Raw genomic sequence first — 16,324 nt, forward strand, 5'->3', positions numbered from 1 at the left:
CCGCGTTCGTTTGCTAAGCGTTTCATACTTCTTACTCCCAAGTTCATAAATCAATATGTAGGAGTCGCTGAGTAATGTGAGCTGTATTCACGAGCAGACAAAAGACTAAACCTTCAACAGATGTGAAGGAAGGCAGTCCTGTACGACGAGGTTTTGGTGACTGGTTTTTCCCTGCAGAGCTGGACTGACCTCTGGTGACCCTAACCTACATCCAGCAAGGACCAGCTTGGTCCAGACATGGCCTCTGAGCAAACACCAGCATAGAAAGGCCTACCAAAGCAATGTGGTGGATGGAATGGTGTTTGTAAGGCTTTGTGATTTGCTTGTGGGGCCAGTGCTTTTGGACTCATTACAAGAGCTGGGAGCCTGTGCTTCCTGTGTGGACCAGCAGTGGGCCCGTGTGGGAGGTGCCGTACTGTGCCCAACTGTTCGACTGGACACTAGGCTCACCGGTCACGCTGTGAGGGAGAAGCCCTGTGTTGTCAGTGCATGGAACAGTACAGAAACTGGGACTGGAGCCGGTCCTAGTGAGGCAGACATCTGCGTTCTGAAACGCTGTTCTGGAACCAGCTTAGTTTAAAAAAAGAATAAATTCCTTCTCCAGCAGTGCCCCTTGCTTTGCCTTTGTGAAATGCACAGTGAAATGCGAGTTGACGTAATGGGTTTGGCTTTTTGTCAGATTCTTGGAGTTCAGTCCCTGTAACAGTCCCAAGAAAGAGGGGAAGATTAGCCTAATTCTGCTTTTAATCAATTTAGAGTATTTCGGCGCTCTGGAGCTCGTCCGGAAAGCCAGTGCAAGTGTGTGTGCCAATCATATATTTTCTCACTTAATAACTCGGATTAAAAATCATTTCTAGCATCTGCGATCGCAAAAATTGACATTTTATAATTCTCAGTTTGAGGTTTTCGCAGCTCTTGCGCTTAGTTTTTCCGTCCTGGCACGGCCTGGTGTTGTTTTTCTCTCTCGGTGAACCGCATTTTTGACTTGATAGAGAAACAGCATCAGGCTTTTGTAGTGTGCGGTTTGATTTTTTTTTTTACACGACTGCACGTGGTAGAAAAGGGTACTTGTATATCGCCTTTCTTATCTGAAAAGGGTGCGCTTGAATAAAATCTCGTGAGCATTTGCGTTTGGTCAAAAATTAAAGAGTGAAAACCGAGGGGTGCCTCTTCTCTGAAATCGGAGAGGTTTATCGCCAGCCCTTGATCCTCTGTGCGGGCCTGTGTGCTGTACCAGCACCTCCTGGAACTGAAGCCTACTGTGTAGAGTGGCGCTTTGCAGAATGTTTTCATTGTCAGCAACGCTGTTTTTGCGTGCTGACGCCTGAAGATAAGCGAGTTTACCTGATAAAAAAGGCCAGGCTGCTAGATGCAGAGCACAGCAACAGGGTTATGGTTTCCTGTTGCCGTTTGGTCACGGTCACAACCTGCCCCGCTCCTCTCGAAACCCGCACCTGTGTGTGGTGAACAGCTCCAGCTGGGGAGTTTGAAGGACTAGGGAGAGGAGAAATGTCCCAGACGGATAGAGGCTTGCCTCTTTCCGCTGAAATGTTAGTCACCCTCCTCGCTCTTATCACGCTGACCAAAGTCTGCACAGACGTGTACAGCGCTTCATCCACCCCCCCCACTCGTGAACACTTCGAGAGCAGAGAAATGATCTCCAGTGCATGAAAATGGAGTGTTAGTCAGTGTTACGACGGTGTCAGATTGCACTGTTTTGTAAAGATGTGGCATCGTGACTGGAAGTATTGTTGGGGGAAAATGTTGGGAGATCGGCTTTCGTCCGCCCACTGACTGTACTTTCGCCAGGCCCTGTTCAGCGCTGGGGAGACGGCTGATAAGCGCTCCTCTGTACTGTAATTAGGCGAGTTGTTTATTCCACGTCTGCTCAAGTAGTGCGCTGTAAACAGGCCCTCATGTGCTGTGGTCACCTGACTGCACGCCCGCTGTGCAAACTGCTCTCTCCAAAGTACGAAACTCATAAACGTCCGCCTGAGCTGTTAGAGCAGTGGACAGTGACTTCATCGTGGTGAATATAAAACTGAATAATTCTACTGTGGTTTATTATTTTCTAGGCTCCCTTTCTGTTCTTCTCGAAACAGTGCCCGACTTGTGCCAAATGTAACACGCTGAATGTTGTACAAAGCCCCAGTGTTCGGGTTTTATATTGTTTGCATCTGTGTGTCCTTCCAAATTTTTCATTCACATCTCCCCCCACCCCCTAATATTTTTACTAGGTTTCATTTTGGGACTTGTAAATTCCTGTTTCAACCACTGGATATAGATATGGCTCTTTATAACATGAAGAAAGCCCTATTTCAGGCCTCTTAATGGAAGGCAAACCTCGAGTAGGTTCAGGAATCTGTCTCTAAACTCTTTGCTCACACCTTTTGATTTTAGTGAGTAAGGATTGTGACTGGTAAAGTTAGGCACTGGCCTTTGAATACCCAGGAGCTTTTCATTTGGGTTTTTTTATGCCTTAAGACAGCTGGCCTCTTTCTCAAAGAAGAGGTTTAGGGGTTTGTCCTGAACAGAGGTTCTACAAAAGCTGCAATAAGTAATCGGCGCCAACAGCATAAGCTAGAGGTGTTAAGTGTGACCAATCCTTTTGAAGACGGGGAACAAACAACCAAGGCATTTGAATCAATTTCCAGGACTTTTCCTGCAAGGAGGCATGACGGAGTGGTGTTGAATGCTCCATTTATTCCTGCCTTGCCCTCCCCCAGCCCTCTACAGCTCCTGTCTTGGAAAGAAAGAAATACAAATTGCTTTATTTGGTGTGTGCTGCATTTGCGTTTGATACAGCCCCGTTAGTACTGGTTTGATCGGGGGCAAACCAGAGTTTTTGCTGGGGCAGTAGGCAGTGTCCCCCCCCACACCAAAAGTCACAAATCGATAACCCGGTAGGCTGACATGGGGCATACTGTAATGTAGGAAGTGCGGTCCTTCTCATGAGATTTCAGGACGTCTGATTAACTAATTAGTCATTAAAAATCGCAGAGCACTGTTCATAAAAGTAGGGGTGTTAATCAGAGTGCCCTGGCGAAGTTTGTAACTCGTTGGGTTTGCAAAGCCTGGCCTCCCCAAAATTTCCCCCTCTAAAGATGGAGTGCTGGAGCGGTTTCTCGCTCCTCCCCCAGATCTGCTCTGTAGTGGAGCTGCTGGTGCAGAATGGCTGCAGTGTTACCTGGGTGGGGGCAGCACTCTGGGATGGTCTGGGGTGTAAATGCTTTTAAAACTGCAGGCAGTCGGTGACGGCTTTGGTCCAGAGTCATTCATACAGCTGAAGGCAAGCATTCACATCCACTCTCTGCAGTGCGGCTATTTACAACACTTGGCAAGTTAAAAAAAAGAAACTATACTTTTTTGAATGTTTCACTTCTCCCGTGTTAACACACTGGCCATTTGTTCCAGGAAGCGAGTGTCAAGTTTAATTATCAAAAAATAAGTGTCAGTGCTTATTTGTAGCAGTGCTGGAGCTTTCAGAGAGCCATGCTGTGAGTGGGCACTGGGATGCTTGTTCCCAGCTGGCAGGCAGTTGTCACCCGGCTGTTTGGTGTGGAGGTACCAATTGGGTCCAGACTTCCCGCATTATCACCAACAGTCACTTTATATTGTATTTTGTGATCAGCTGTATCAAATGTTGCTGTGGAGCGGAGCTCGTGTGTTTATCAAGCTTTCAGCCAGGAGCTCAGCGCCCTGCCATCGGTCCGGTCTGTTTTTGGCCTGTTACAGGACTGGGATAGGCTTTTTTTTTTTTGTCTCGTCCTGCATGAGCAACAACGAACGTGCAAGAAAAGTCCTGCTGGGCGCCTGGGTAACTTATCATTAGGTGATTAATATTGGTTGACCTGCAGAGCTGTAATCAGGGGGTATTATTTGTATTATGTATGACGACAGAAGCAGCTGCTCTCCACACTGGAGATGACAGGCTGCCAGTGAGTAATGTTATTGCCATGGCTGCCAAGAAGCACTTTGAGCGTGTTTTTCCAAACGCTCGTCTTCTCGTGCCTCTGTCCCTTTCTTCTTTCTGGCCCCCCGTTTTCTAAATCCGTCTCCATAAACATCCGAGGTGATTGCTGGGTTTGGTCTCGCACAAGTGCCGTAATCACAGGTGTGGTTTGCCTCGCGCAAAGAAATGAAAACTGGCATCCGGTCGGCTCCTCCTAACCTCATTTGTACTTCTTCAGCTCTGAGGTGGATGGGGCATTCCTAATGAACCAGAGACGCAAGCCAGGGTTCAATAGTAGGGTGCTGCTTTTTAAAAATAGATTCGGGCTTTGGTTTTTGAACCTAATTTTGTGAGGCCTTGTGTGTGGAAAATGGCTGCTTTAACGTGATTTTAGATCCTTTCAGTAATACGAAAGCTTGCACTGAAAATTGACCTCAAAGAGCAGAGCTCTGGGGGATCTGCTTCCTCATATTAAGGCGGAGAGATGCACCTGCCATAATTGTTACAGAGTCCACTGAGGCTCCTTCTCGGCACAGGATGTAATCTCTCCATTCCAGATGAATTCCAAAGCCCAGCAACTCACTCTGTCTTAAGCATTTTAATTTACTGTGTCGTGGCTGTTGAAGGGAGACTGTCTTGTAGGCATTGCTGGGCTTCGTTTTATTTTGCTCGAGGTGGGAGAGGAAAAATGAAGCTCTGAGACGAGGAAAAACTTTTGATCAAGATCACGAGCGAGCCGGCTCCAGTATGTTTTGGGAGTTTACACAGTGGGAGTCTCGCTTGGCTCCCATGTAGGGAACGTTTCGGTGTGTGTGCGCCAGGGATTTGCAAACGGGGCTGGCATTTTTTTTTTGTTTCATTTATTTTTTTTCAGTTGTGGAAACATATATAGAAATGCAAAGGAACAGGTAAAGAACACACCCAAAGAAGGCTCCACGGCTGAAATGTTGTTTCTTCTATTTTCATCAGGAAATAAACCTTTACTTGTTCCTTTGCAGCCTACGCATGCTGACGCAGCTCCCTACTTGATGTATAGAGATGTCCAGCTCCAAAAAAAAAAACTGAACTGAGAAGCCATGCGTGTTGTGTTCTGGTTTTCCAGTAGTCCTGGTTTTCGGTGCGTCATGGAGCCCTAGACACTCCTTCCTGCATGTGATTATCTTTTCCTCCTGCCCTGTTCCCCCCCCCCCCCATCTTCACTTGTCCGTGATGGAGGATCGTGCTCTTGTGGTCCAGACAAGAGTGGTTTTCACTGGTTTTAACCCGCTTGTTTCTCTGTCCCTCTTCCTGCTACAGCTCTTCTGAAACACTGGGGTTGTTGGTGTGGCTGAATTTTTCCTGGATCTGAGTGGTAAATTCAGAAGACTGAAGCCCAGGCTCACTGTCTACCTTTCACGGAGGCCCAGCCGTGAGAGGACGGAGGAAGGCACGTGGCGAATCATGACGGCCGACAAGGAGAAGGAGAAGGACAGGGACCGGGACAGGGACAGGGACCGGGACAAGCGGGACAAGGCACGGGAGAACGAGAGCTCCCGGCCGCGCCGCAGCTGCACTCTGGAGGGCGGCGCCAGGAACTACGCCGAGAGCGACCACAGCGACGACGAGGACAACGACAACGCCAGCGCCACCACCGAGGAGTCCACCAAGAAGAGCAAGAAGAAGCCGCCCAAGAAGAAGTCCCAGTACGAGCGCACGGAGAACGGAGAGATCACCTCCTTCATCACAGAGGACGACGTCGTCTACAGGCCTGGCGGTAAGCGCTGTCCTGCCTCCGGGGGCTCGGAGCCCGAGCGGTCTTGAGTGATCCCTAAAGCGCCTTTCCAAACCCAGTGAGGCTGTACGTAGCGGCTAAGAAAAGGAGAAAAAAAGTACAGTAAGGGAAAATAACAAGAGCATACAAGTTCAGACAGATGGAATGTAGGTCATGTCACAAGGAGTGCGCTTTAGGAGAGAGATCAGCTTTGATTTAAGATTTGAAGAGTCGGAGAATCTGTCTTTCATGCAGTCTGAGAGAAGGTCTGCCTTCAAGGTACAGTGAGTAAAGGACCAGCCTCAGCTTACTGGAGCCCACGAGAGGGAGTTCAGAGGTGTACGATGGTGAGGTGGGTTAGAGGTGACGGGAGCCAGGTAGTGGAAATGAGAAAAGGGAACCCGGGACTGAGAGGCATTAGGCATGCATGGCAACATCATGTTAAAATGCAGCAAAGAAGCAGCCAGTTTCTTGACCTGTTGCAAAAGTGTGAGCTATGTATCGTTAGCCAAGCAGGTTCATGAAAAACGGACTTGCTTCCATGCCCAAAAAAAAAATCACATGGCTCTTTCTGTATAGATGATTGTAGGAAATGGCATGAGCCCCGACACAGCAAGGCCTGTATAGATATAGGAGGGAATTCATTCTCTAGAGGACGAGTTTTTGCCCTAATAGGTCTGCCAGTTGCAAGACACTGATCCAGGTGGTGGACCTGGTGAGACTAACGCCATAGATTCAGCCTTCCTGGTGGGTCCTGCCCAGTCCTACCCATCGGTCTTGGATGCAAAATCGAACTGTAGTGTGATTTTCAGTTGTGATCATTGCTGCAAATGCCATGTGGTCACAGCCTGCCAGTCTGCAGCAGCTGTTGTGGCTGAATCATAATGTTGTTAGTTGTAAGGGCAGAGATTTGAGCTGTCAAGTCAGATCCACTGTGAAGAAAAATGTCAATGGCCTTCAGTTACTTGAATTTTATTTTAAATATAATAGGTTACATTTGAAAAGATTATAGCCTTAATGCTAATAAAGACAGAGCAGACATAATGCATCCTCGGTGCCATGTGTTTGTTCCAGGTACAGATTGAGATGAAAGAGGAGCATAACCTTTCTGAAACCATAATATAGGCTTGTTTCCACTGGGCTACTTTTTCATACATAAAATGATTTTATACCAGACTTGGAAAATGTCAACACTTAAAAACAAAGACTGTGCTTAGCCCTGTTGCCTTCTGTGAAGTTACAGACTGTGCTATTGAAACTAAATCTTTTGTCGTGTCTTTCATTTATCTTCCAGGAATTTAAAGGTCAAGTAGAAGCTCGGTTGTAGTTCTTCCTTATTCAATCTTAAGACCATGTGAGGATAACAGTGTTGCTGGCTTCGTCATCTTGCAGAATGACTTTTTCCTTGTTTAAAACCAAGTCTGTCTGTGCATTTCAGAGGGAAGTGGTTATGGTGAAGTATGTGAAGTATGCAGAGGAATTGCAAAGCCAGGTGTCTGTCAGATTTGATAAAGTGCTCTCTGTAGGTATCGGAAGTCCTTTCAAAAAGGCTGTCCTTTTGCACCGTGCTTGACAAGGGTCTCATTCCTGCCAAAGTTTGTTCCCTAAAATACTATTGACTGTTTTTTCTTTCTCTGGTTGGGTTTTTTTATTTTTAAACGACTGAAACTGAGTCTCCTGATAAAACAGCAAGTGGCACTCCTTGTCCATGAACAGGCTCTCAAGAGAGACAGTTCCATGCCAGTTCTGAATTGTTACATGTGCTCTGTTAGCTGGCGGTGTTAGACATTAACCAGTAGAAACAGGCTCTCCTGGTAGGCCAGTCTAGTGAAAGCAAGGGCTTCCACCCAGGTGTGGCTCATGCTTTAATCCAGCAGATAGCTTCCCAGCATGCTTCGTGGCGCGGAGACGTGCTGGACAGATCTGGTTGCGTGTAATGATGCCCAGCATGTTGTCAAGAGGTGACTTGAATGTGGGGTGATTATTGGGGTGTGTTTGGCAAGGGATTCAGTGGCCTAGACAGCTCACCCCTTTAGATGATTTATGTGCATCGGTCTGTAATATGATGCCAGCATGAAACTCTTTGAGAGAGACGGATTTTGTCTAATGAAATAAAACAAAAACCTGATATTTTGTCTAGTGATACTGTGTGAGCTGCCCCCTCCCCACCCCTTGTTGGTAGGGAGTGGCGTGCTGAGGTATGACGAACATGCGAGGATTTCTGAAGATTATGGCACAGAATCTGGATTTGCACACAGATTCTCAGAGTAGCTGCTTATCTGTTGATCCTTTGAGGTGGGAGCAGTCTTTTTCGGCCGCTCAGCATGCCTTGATTTAAAGACGTGCCTGAATAGATACTGCTCCTCATTTCGCTGATATGCAGTGCTGTGCAGGAATACAGCCAGTGTTGGGCATTGGCTTGGTGGACAAAGTTCACCAGCTACCTAAATTGAAGCAGACTTTAAATGCTGTGTTCTCCTGTCCTGCTGCTCAATAGCTGTGTAAGATATTTCCTCCAAAGAGGCAGTTCATGGATTAGGAGAAGAGATTCTAAACATGCAACCAGGGAAAATAATTTACTGGGCTCCAGCACACATTAAACAGCTTTTCCTGTTTGTAGCTGAAGCCCACTGCTCACTCTGCACAGCTGCCATGTGATGCTTTGCTCTGTGCTATTTGAGCAGACCTTCCCACCATGCACCGCTCCTCTCCAGTCTGATACGGCTTGAGCGTTTTTTTTTGTTCTTCTTTTTTCAGGGTATAAACAATGCGAAACTTGCTACATCAAATCCCATTTTCTGCTTTAGCCCCCTTCCCCCTGTCCCTAGAACCATCTGCAAGAAACAGGACACCCTCCCCCATCCCCCCCCCCTCCTTCCTCTTCCTTAAGACCAATCACCACCGGTCATACCTAACAGCTTTAGCTTTTCAAATCTGTGTTTATAAGAAGTTGGACTCTTCTAAAATTCTGATTTGGCCATTAGCTTCAATGTGTCTAATATGCATCCCTTCTAGGCAAATATCGTCATGGAGTCTGGTCTGGGCTGCTCTGCGTTTAAATTATCCACTTGTTTTACCCACAGGGCTTGACTTTCTTTTCTACCGCTCTCTCCGGGAGCCTGGGCAGCTGTTGCCTACTTATTCCGCTCACTAGGACCTGCCTTCTGGCATTGCCGAGGACCGGGGCTCTTGCTAGGTTTCTCCACGTTTCCTCCAGACCCCAGCTGGAACGCTTCCGTTCGGCAGCCTCGCCTCTTCCGCTGAAAAGGCAAAATGAAGAAATCGGGGTCGTAAACTGGACGAGGCTTCAAAGTGTCCGTCCAACACGAGCGCATGGAGCGGGTGAACGCTTTCGTTCAGCTCCCGGGCGCCACGACTCGGAGTCAGTCAGAGCGGGCACTGAACGACGCAAAATCCACTGAACTGCAGAGATCCCGGGAATCACACGATCGAATTAGCAGCCTTGTCAACCCAAAAAATGTTTTGGCTCCTTCTTTCTTTCCCCTGAATACACACGCAATCATTGCTTCATCTCTGCTTTCGCAGTAAGTGGAAAAAGACCAAGGTCTCAGGTGGCACCTTAGTGTCAAAGGTGTTAAGGGCTTGTTCGTTTTGCTCAGGTTTTTGGTGTACTGGGGAGGAGGGGGATGGGAGAACTTTTTCCCAAAGTTCTAAGAAACCTTTAACCCCGAGCAGTGAGAGAGATGAGGTTGGAGATCAGGGAAGAACTGCAGATGCTTGGAGTCTCCTGATCTGTGTGATCATGGGGCTCTGCATTTTTCAGATCAGCCGGGGGTTCTTGCGACTCTGCGGTCAGAGAGCAAAATGTTCTCGCATGCTTGGCGTCATTTGAATGTCTCCGTTTTTTTTTTATGGCTTGTAAGTGGATTTCCAAGTTTGAATGACAGCAAGTTCATTAGCTAGTGAGGCCTCTCCGTGTGAGGATATGGGATTCTGCCATTCCCTGGGTACAAGCCAGCTACCCCAGTGAGCCACACCCCTGAGTTTCCCAGCCCAGTTTGTATGGTGGGGTGGGATCAGATTTCCAAGCTGTACGTTTTAAAAGAAACCTGCAGAGGTCTAAAACGTAAACTTCCCTTGATCATGGAGCGATCTGGACCCACAGGCGGTGCTGGGCTATTCTCGTAGCTCTGCTCTACGTGCTGCAGGAAGCCCATTGAGCGAAGTGGCTCCGCAACGGGGAAGCCGCACGCGTTTTGGGGTTGCTGTGGGAACTGGGGCTGTCAGGAGCTGACGGCTCCGCTGTCCGCTGGGCTTGTGTCCCTGAGCACTTGACAAGGAATTTGGACGGGCGTTTTAATTAAAAAAAACCCATGCATTGTTGCAGACGAGCGTGTGGACGCAAGGTGCGGGGCCTGCGAGTTTCCTGGGGGCGCTGCTGGTCTCGTTTTCCCTCCTGGGCCGGGCTTTGCACGGGCAGCCGCTCACTGGTGCTGGAGCCAGCGAGTCATGGAGGTCACGTCACCCCTTGGATTTATAAATACGCCTCTCACCGGCGTTAAGACCAGTACCGCCGTGCCACTCTCCCGAGCGCCCTCGGCACTGGTCTAACTTCTGTCCTCCTGGCAGTTTCTGAGTTTCCCTTTCCCCCACGTTGGCGCGCTGTGTCTGGTGAACGCATCCCGGTCTCACGCTGACGTTTCCAGTTGTGGAAATGAAAGCCAGTGACAAAACACCCCTTTGCTGGGCTTTGTGCAGCACGACCCATTTGTTGCCCAGGTTATGAGTGAAAGGACTTGGGCAGTATAGTGTTGTCTCTCTGCTTTCCACCAGCCCCTTGTGATCCCAGTCAGCCTTGGCATTCCCCGCTAATCATTCCACGCCTTCTGCTTCAGAACCGGGGAGAAGGAAGGACATCGCTCTGCAATTATTCACATGTTTTTTTGGGACGTTTTATGTGAAGTTTCAAATCATTTTCCAGTGCTGAATTTGAATCGAGGTTTTCAGGCTGCGAGTAAAGTGCCTATGCATCATTTAAAACGCAGTCGCTTGAGACAATCTGAGAGGATGTCCCGTTGGTAAAGCCCAACTGTAAGGCACCAGGCTGAGACCAGACACTTGGAGATAATCGTCTCCGGTTATTGAGCACTTTGTCCCCTAGAGTTTTTTAGAGCTGTGTCTTACAGTGTCGTTTTCTTGCCCTGTGAAGAAGAAAAAGACTTCAGTTCGGAGTGTAATCGTTGGGCCAAAAAAGGACAGAAATCGGTTTTTCTTCAGCGGCTCAGCGCCTCTGAAGTGAGCAGCGTAAATGGGATAAAGGGTTTATTGTTCAGCTGAAACCTCGACACATTGTGTTTACAGGGAGCGAGCCTGCCTGCTCTCAGCAGGAAGTGACATAGGCAGAGCAGGCAGACGGTTTGTCCGCTGTCGGGCATGTGGGAAGATGGGGGTGTGAACGCTGACCCAGCGGCCCCGACAGTGGTCGCAGCCTGACTGCGACTGTGGCCTCCCGGAGTTTAATTATCACGCGCGCTGCGCGGTTTAATTAGGAGATCTCACTGTGGATGTGGTGGGGGGGTTGTTGTTCAGAAACAGTTTTAATTCACTACTGTGTCTAATTTATACAGAAATGAATTATATAATCTACTATTCTGTAAATAATTCTTTAGATTGTTTTTACCATTTTAAGATTGTTCTTTAGATAATGTTGAGGTCCTGATAAGAACCTTGAAGTTGTGTGGTTTAAAATGGCTGGGGGTTGGATTTTGTTTGTGAAAAATGTTGGCCTAGTATTGCTGTATCTTTTATTCCTTGTGTTAGCCGTCCTGTTAATGTGGACCTGTTAACTGTGGGTTTTCCCTGCATAATCCCCGGAATGATCTCAATGTTCCTGGGTTGTTCGTTTGTTGTTCACTGAATGGTTTGCACATGAATTCGCTGGTTTTTCTTTATCTTATTTGGTACCGGAGGCCTTGGCATGCAGAGGACGTTTCATTACCTTGCAAATGTCTTGCTAATTTTCCCTGTTGTGTTCAGGGGAAAAAAAACAATATGGGTGTCCCCCCAGAATTGTTAAGTGTTTTAAATTGCCAGTGCTTGAGGTGTAACTGAAAACCTCAGGAAAATGAGCTAAAATGAGCTGAGCTTGAACCAAGGAAAGGGGTTTAAATTGTCTAAATAACTGTTCTGCTGGTACTGCGCTGCAGAAGCATCAACAGTAATAAAAGCAAATATTAGGTTTCAGGGTTTTGGAAAGAATCTGATTTTCGGGGCCAGGGACAGTTCAGTAACAGCCTTAAGCTGGAGCTGAAAATGAACTGTTGGGTCTAATAAGATGTAAAGTCTGGATTCTTGTCTTGACGAAGCCCTGGTGGAGGGGGGGCGCACCTGGGGGCGGGCCAGGCCACCAGGAAGACTACAGGCCACACGTCCGCTCCCTTGGCCTGGCGGTGCGGCTCCCGGCCTCTGCCTGCTGGAGCCATCGGGAACAGGGTTGTGTGTGTGTTGGGGGGTGGCAAGTGCTGACTGTTTAAATCAGTGGATGGGGGGGTAACTTGAAAACATCTGCAAGTAAGATTAGATCACTTCATTAGCTATATACCGTGTCTTGCATAAGGAATTTGTCTTTTTTGCGTACCCCAACTCGCTCTCCATGAGACACCAAGACAGGGAGAGAAGCTGGGGGTCAGAGCGCAGGGTCAGCCATTTATACAGCGCCCCTGGAGCAGCTGGGGTGAAGGGCCTTGCTCAGCGGCCCAACAGAGTAGGAATCCTCTGCCGGCTGCGGGATGTGAACCGGCAACCCCCCAGCCACAGGCGCAGATCCTAAATATTCTGGACTGGGTAAAACCCCCGAATGTTCTGGGTGCTTAAATCGCATGGATTTTTTTGTTGTTGATTGGTTCATTCCTTTTCACACACCAGGCTGGACATGATGGCTGTAAAAAAAAAAAAAAAAAAATTATAAACCCCTTCCCTGCTGATTAGCATTTATCGACTCCATGGAGACCCATATCTAAGCTAAATATCTCGGTATCAAATTGTACTCCTCCTTTTCCTCCTGCAAAATGATCTGTTATTGTAAGTCATTCTGACCAGTCAATGCATGTTAATGCAAATCGTACGCGTTTATGATCTGTGCAGTGTCAGGTACTGTAGCGTAAAAGCTTTGTCTGACAAAACCCTGGCGGTTTTCCGACATTAGTGGAGGTAGGCTGGAGGCAGTGTGTCCACTTTACTGCGCAGTAAATCGGAATCTAGCGCTAAATTCGATCAGACACTATCTGACAACCAGGAATGCAATGCAGGTGTTTTGTAGCTTTATAGTTTCCAACTTTGCCGGGCAAACCTGGGCTCTAGTTCAGAAGGCAACAAAGATAAATGAGTATGGAAGCGTTGTGAGGTTGTGAAATAAGCAGTGGTAGGTTCCTGCTGCTCACTAATGTCTGGCTGATGCTTTTCTCCAAAGCGCCTTACTTTTGTGGCCCCTTTTCCAACTAGGTGGTTTCCTGGAGCTGTTCAGGTGAAGTCCCTTGATCCGGGATGCAACAGCGCTGCCTCACCTGGGATTCAAACACACGGCCTTCCAGTTTCTTTCCCAGAAGCCCCAGCGCTGCTCCATACTCCTACCCTTACTTTAAGGTTGTTTATAAAAGGCTGTTAGCCTGAAGCTTGGCATTGCAGGGTCTGTGCAGGGAGGCGGCTTGCCTGCTGGCGCCACTGCGGTCCGTGGGAACAACTCCACCGCTCTGAGCCCCGCCACGCCGGCACAATTAGGGGTGAAATCTTGTAAACAGCTTATGCAGGGTTGTCTGGTGTGACGTTCGTGTGGTGGTGTTTTCCCAAGAGCAAGCGCACGCTTGCTGCGGGGGCCCTCTGCCTGCCATGGAAGAAGAGCGGCCGCCGTAGGGCGGTCGTCTCCGAGAAGGGAGACGTCCACGTGGGGGTGTCGTTGACCTTTTGCGTCTCCTGGCGTTAACCACACGCTGATCTACAGGTGGCCAGCTGATTCGCAAGTAGGCCAGCCGGTTTTGTTTTAGTCCAAGGCAGCCTAGATAAGCGTTCAAATTTACTCTTCCTTTCCGTAAAGATCCCTGCTCATTTTAGAAGTTGCGTAGACTGCTTGTAAGAAATCGGAATCGGTCTGATCTGTCTGTACCTTTGCTTACTGTTTGAGGGATCAGTGCACCTGGCCTTGTCTTCTGTTTCTTGTTCCAACCTGAGAAGGCGGTCAAATAGGCGGATTTTCTTAGATGTTTAGGATTTTGCCTCCTGCTGCTGCTGTTTACTCAAATCTTTCAGTTCAGAAAAGGTGTAATGAATCTCCTCAGCGCTTGGTTACAAGTATTGCAATTACGCAGTTAAAGGATTAGGACAATTATGCAACAGAGAACTTGGGTGGAACGAAACCAGAAGAGTGCACCCCCCCCCCCCCCCCGGGAACTGAATTTGACACCCCGATCTAAATGAGATTGTAATAAAAATCTAGGCTTCATAAAGTGATTAAAAGCTACATTAAAACAAGTGTAGAGCCTCCCAAGAACATAATGTTTATTATTTTCCACCAGGAGCTTATTAGCAACATGACTAATAAAACATTGCAGAGTTTTACTTGGCTTTTAATCCACCAGCCTTTTGAAAGAACTCAAAAACCTCAATCTGATTGCATTCAATAGGAATTTATTTCCGTTCACAGAATTAGAGCTCGGCAATTTGAAAACGGTCCTCAGTGAACTGTGTGCCGTGAAGTACAGAGCAGCAGGTTGGACTTAAAAATGAAGTCGAGTTCCTCTCTTCTGTCAGACCCATTCAGCCCAAAGTATGTGGAACAAGCTAGACATTGCAATCTCAGAGGTCTAAACGGTTGACGTATTGAGTTAAATTTGCTCAGCCTTCTAGCCTGAGTTTTGATGTGTGATTTCTGACATCAGGAGGAGGTTGTCTGAATGTTAAGTGACTAGTTGCAGGTTTCAGGCAGTTAAGAGGATGCGACTTATTGAATGTTCAACCTTGTATCCTGCTTCTCTTGATGTCTAGAAACTGTGTAAGGTTGGGCCTGCTCGGTCCTGGGGCGAACAGCCTCTGTGGACGATGATCAGGCTGCTGCTGTTAGTGGTGTTGGTGGATGAAGTGGCTCCCCCACCTATGTCTAAATTGCTGTAGAAAACGCTGAGTCAGTTTTTATTACAAGCTGTCTGTAACAGTCCTTGTGGGCTGGGGAAATACTGGCTTTGCAGACAGACTTGATGAAGGTGTAAACAAATCATCAGGACTTTGAAGTCCAGGAGCACTGGACTGTTTAGTTAAGTCTCCAAGATCAGGGGTGGAATGAAAATCAAGAGATTCCTACTGCCCTTGGGGACTGAATGCCTTACAGAAATCCTCCCCAGTTGTATGTGGTACATTGTTGCTTCGCAGCGCTGGGATCCTGTGTTTAATTTGGGAACTGGGGTCCCATTTGTACGGAGTTTGCGTGGGTTTCCTCTGGGTGCTCCGATTTCCTCCCATAGTCCGAAGACATACTAGTAGGTTAATGGCCTTTTGTGGAAATTGGCACCAGTGTGTGTGTGTACTGTGGTGGACTGGTGTCCCATCCAGGGTGTATCCTGCCTTATCCCTGTTGCTTGATGGGATAGGCTCTGACTCCCCCACAACCCTGTACTGGATGAAACTGTTAGAACATGGGTGGATGCACATGTAATGGCTATATGAGCAGGTATGTGGGTGTGTCTTTGGCTGTTCCTGAACGGCTCTGCGCGTTCCACTTTGACTCTGGCTGCCATTAGGTGGCTGTGACTGGGAATGTCTCATTCATCCTGTGACGAATGCTGTTATCTCTGTGGAGCTGCAAAACATCCTCCTTATGTTCTCTTTTAAATGAGTGATTGTGGTTGGTGTCAGCGAGGACCTGGGAGGACAAGTTATTTCTCAATTCGCATTCCACTACATAATCTGTTCTTTGCTTTTTTTTTATGTTACCTGTTTGTGGGCATTATGGCGTCAGATTGTGTTAAACTTGTTTAAATCTTCCTTCTGCTGTTGTAAAACCCTACATGGAAAATCTGTGACAACAGATCCGTGCGTACAGGAGTGAATATAGTGGATTAAGTATTCCCTTTCTGTAAAAGCTATGAATGCAGTGAAGTGCATTTGTATGGATTTACTGATTGAGGTTTGCCCGGATTGCCACTGTTTGTGCGAATTTAGTTACAGCTAGCAGGTTTAACGTGATGCTAATATGAAATGCACACAAACTGTTTGAGGTTCTGGGAGATAAGGGGTATAGTGATAACGCAGGGACCCCATATCGGTGGTAGCACAGCGGGGAGCATGAATGCCAACACTAATGGGACCTTGGTTGAATGTCGCTCCAAATGCTGCTCGTTTTGCCAAATCATGATGAGTGATTTCAGTTCTGATTTTATTTGCTGCAAAAAATATTTGTAGAATTTTCTATTTTGTATGCGATCTTTTGCCTTTCCTTTCTGGCACAAGCTTTTTAAACAAAGTATGAAAGCTGTGGCGCATGAAGACTTTAAACTGTCCAGCCTAAGATCGACTTGCGCTTGGGGAGGTAATTTGGGTAAACAGGTAGGACCTACAATTGCGCATGTGATCCTTACAAAGTATGATTCAGTAGTTGTAGCTGTTCTGGATGTTTG

The 16,324-nt window shown here is 47.5% G+C and overlaps 1 protein-coding gene across 4 annotated transcripts in view; it reads left to right on the forward strand.

The window, feature by feature from the left end:
* Positions 1-16,324, forward strand: part of rerea (arginine-glutamic acid dipeptide (RE) repeats a) — a 153,254-nt gene that overhangs the window by 49,853 nt on the left and 87,077 nt on the right. For all 4 annotated transcript variants that reach the window (XM_088617187.1, XM_088617188.1, XM_088617186.1 and 1 more), the window contains one exon: positions 5,249-5,705. In XM_088617187.1, coding sequence (XP_088473313.1) covers positions 5,393-5,705 — 313 coding nt within the window. In that variant the 5' untranslated portion in view covers positions 5,249-5,392. The remainder of the gene's footprint in view (positions 1-5,248; positions 5,706-16,324) is intronic.

Source organism: Lepisosteus platostomus, chromosome 23 (genome assembly GCF_059453375.1).
Source record: "Lepisosteus platostomus isolate fLepPlt1 chromosome 23, fLepPlt1.hap1, whole genome shotgun sequence".
In the NCBI taxonomy this organism is placed as follows: Eukaryota; Metazoa; Chordata; class Actinopteri; order Semionotiformes; family Lepisosteidae; genus Lepisosteus; species Lepisosteus platostomus.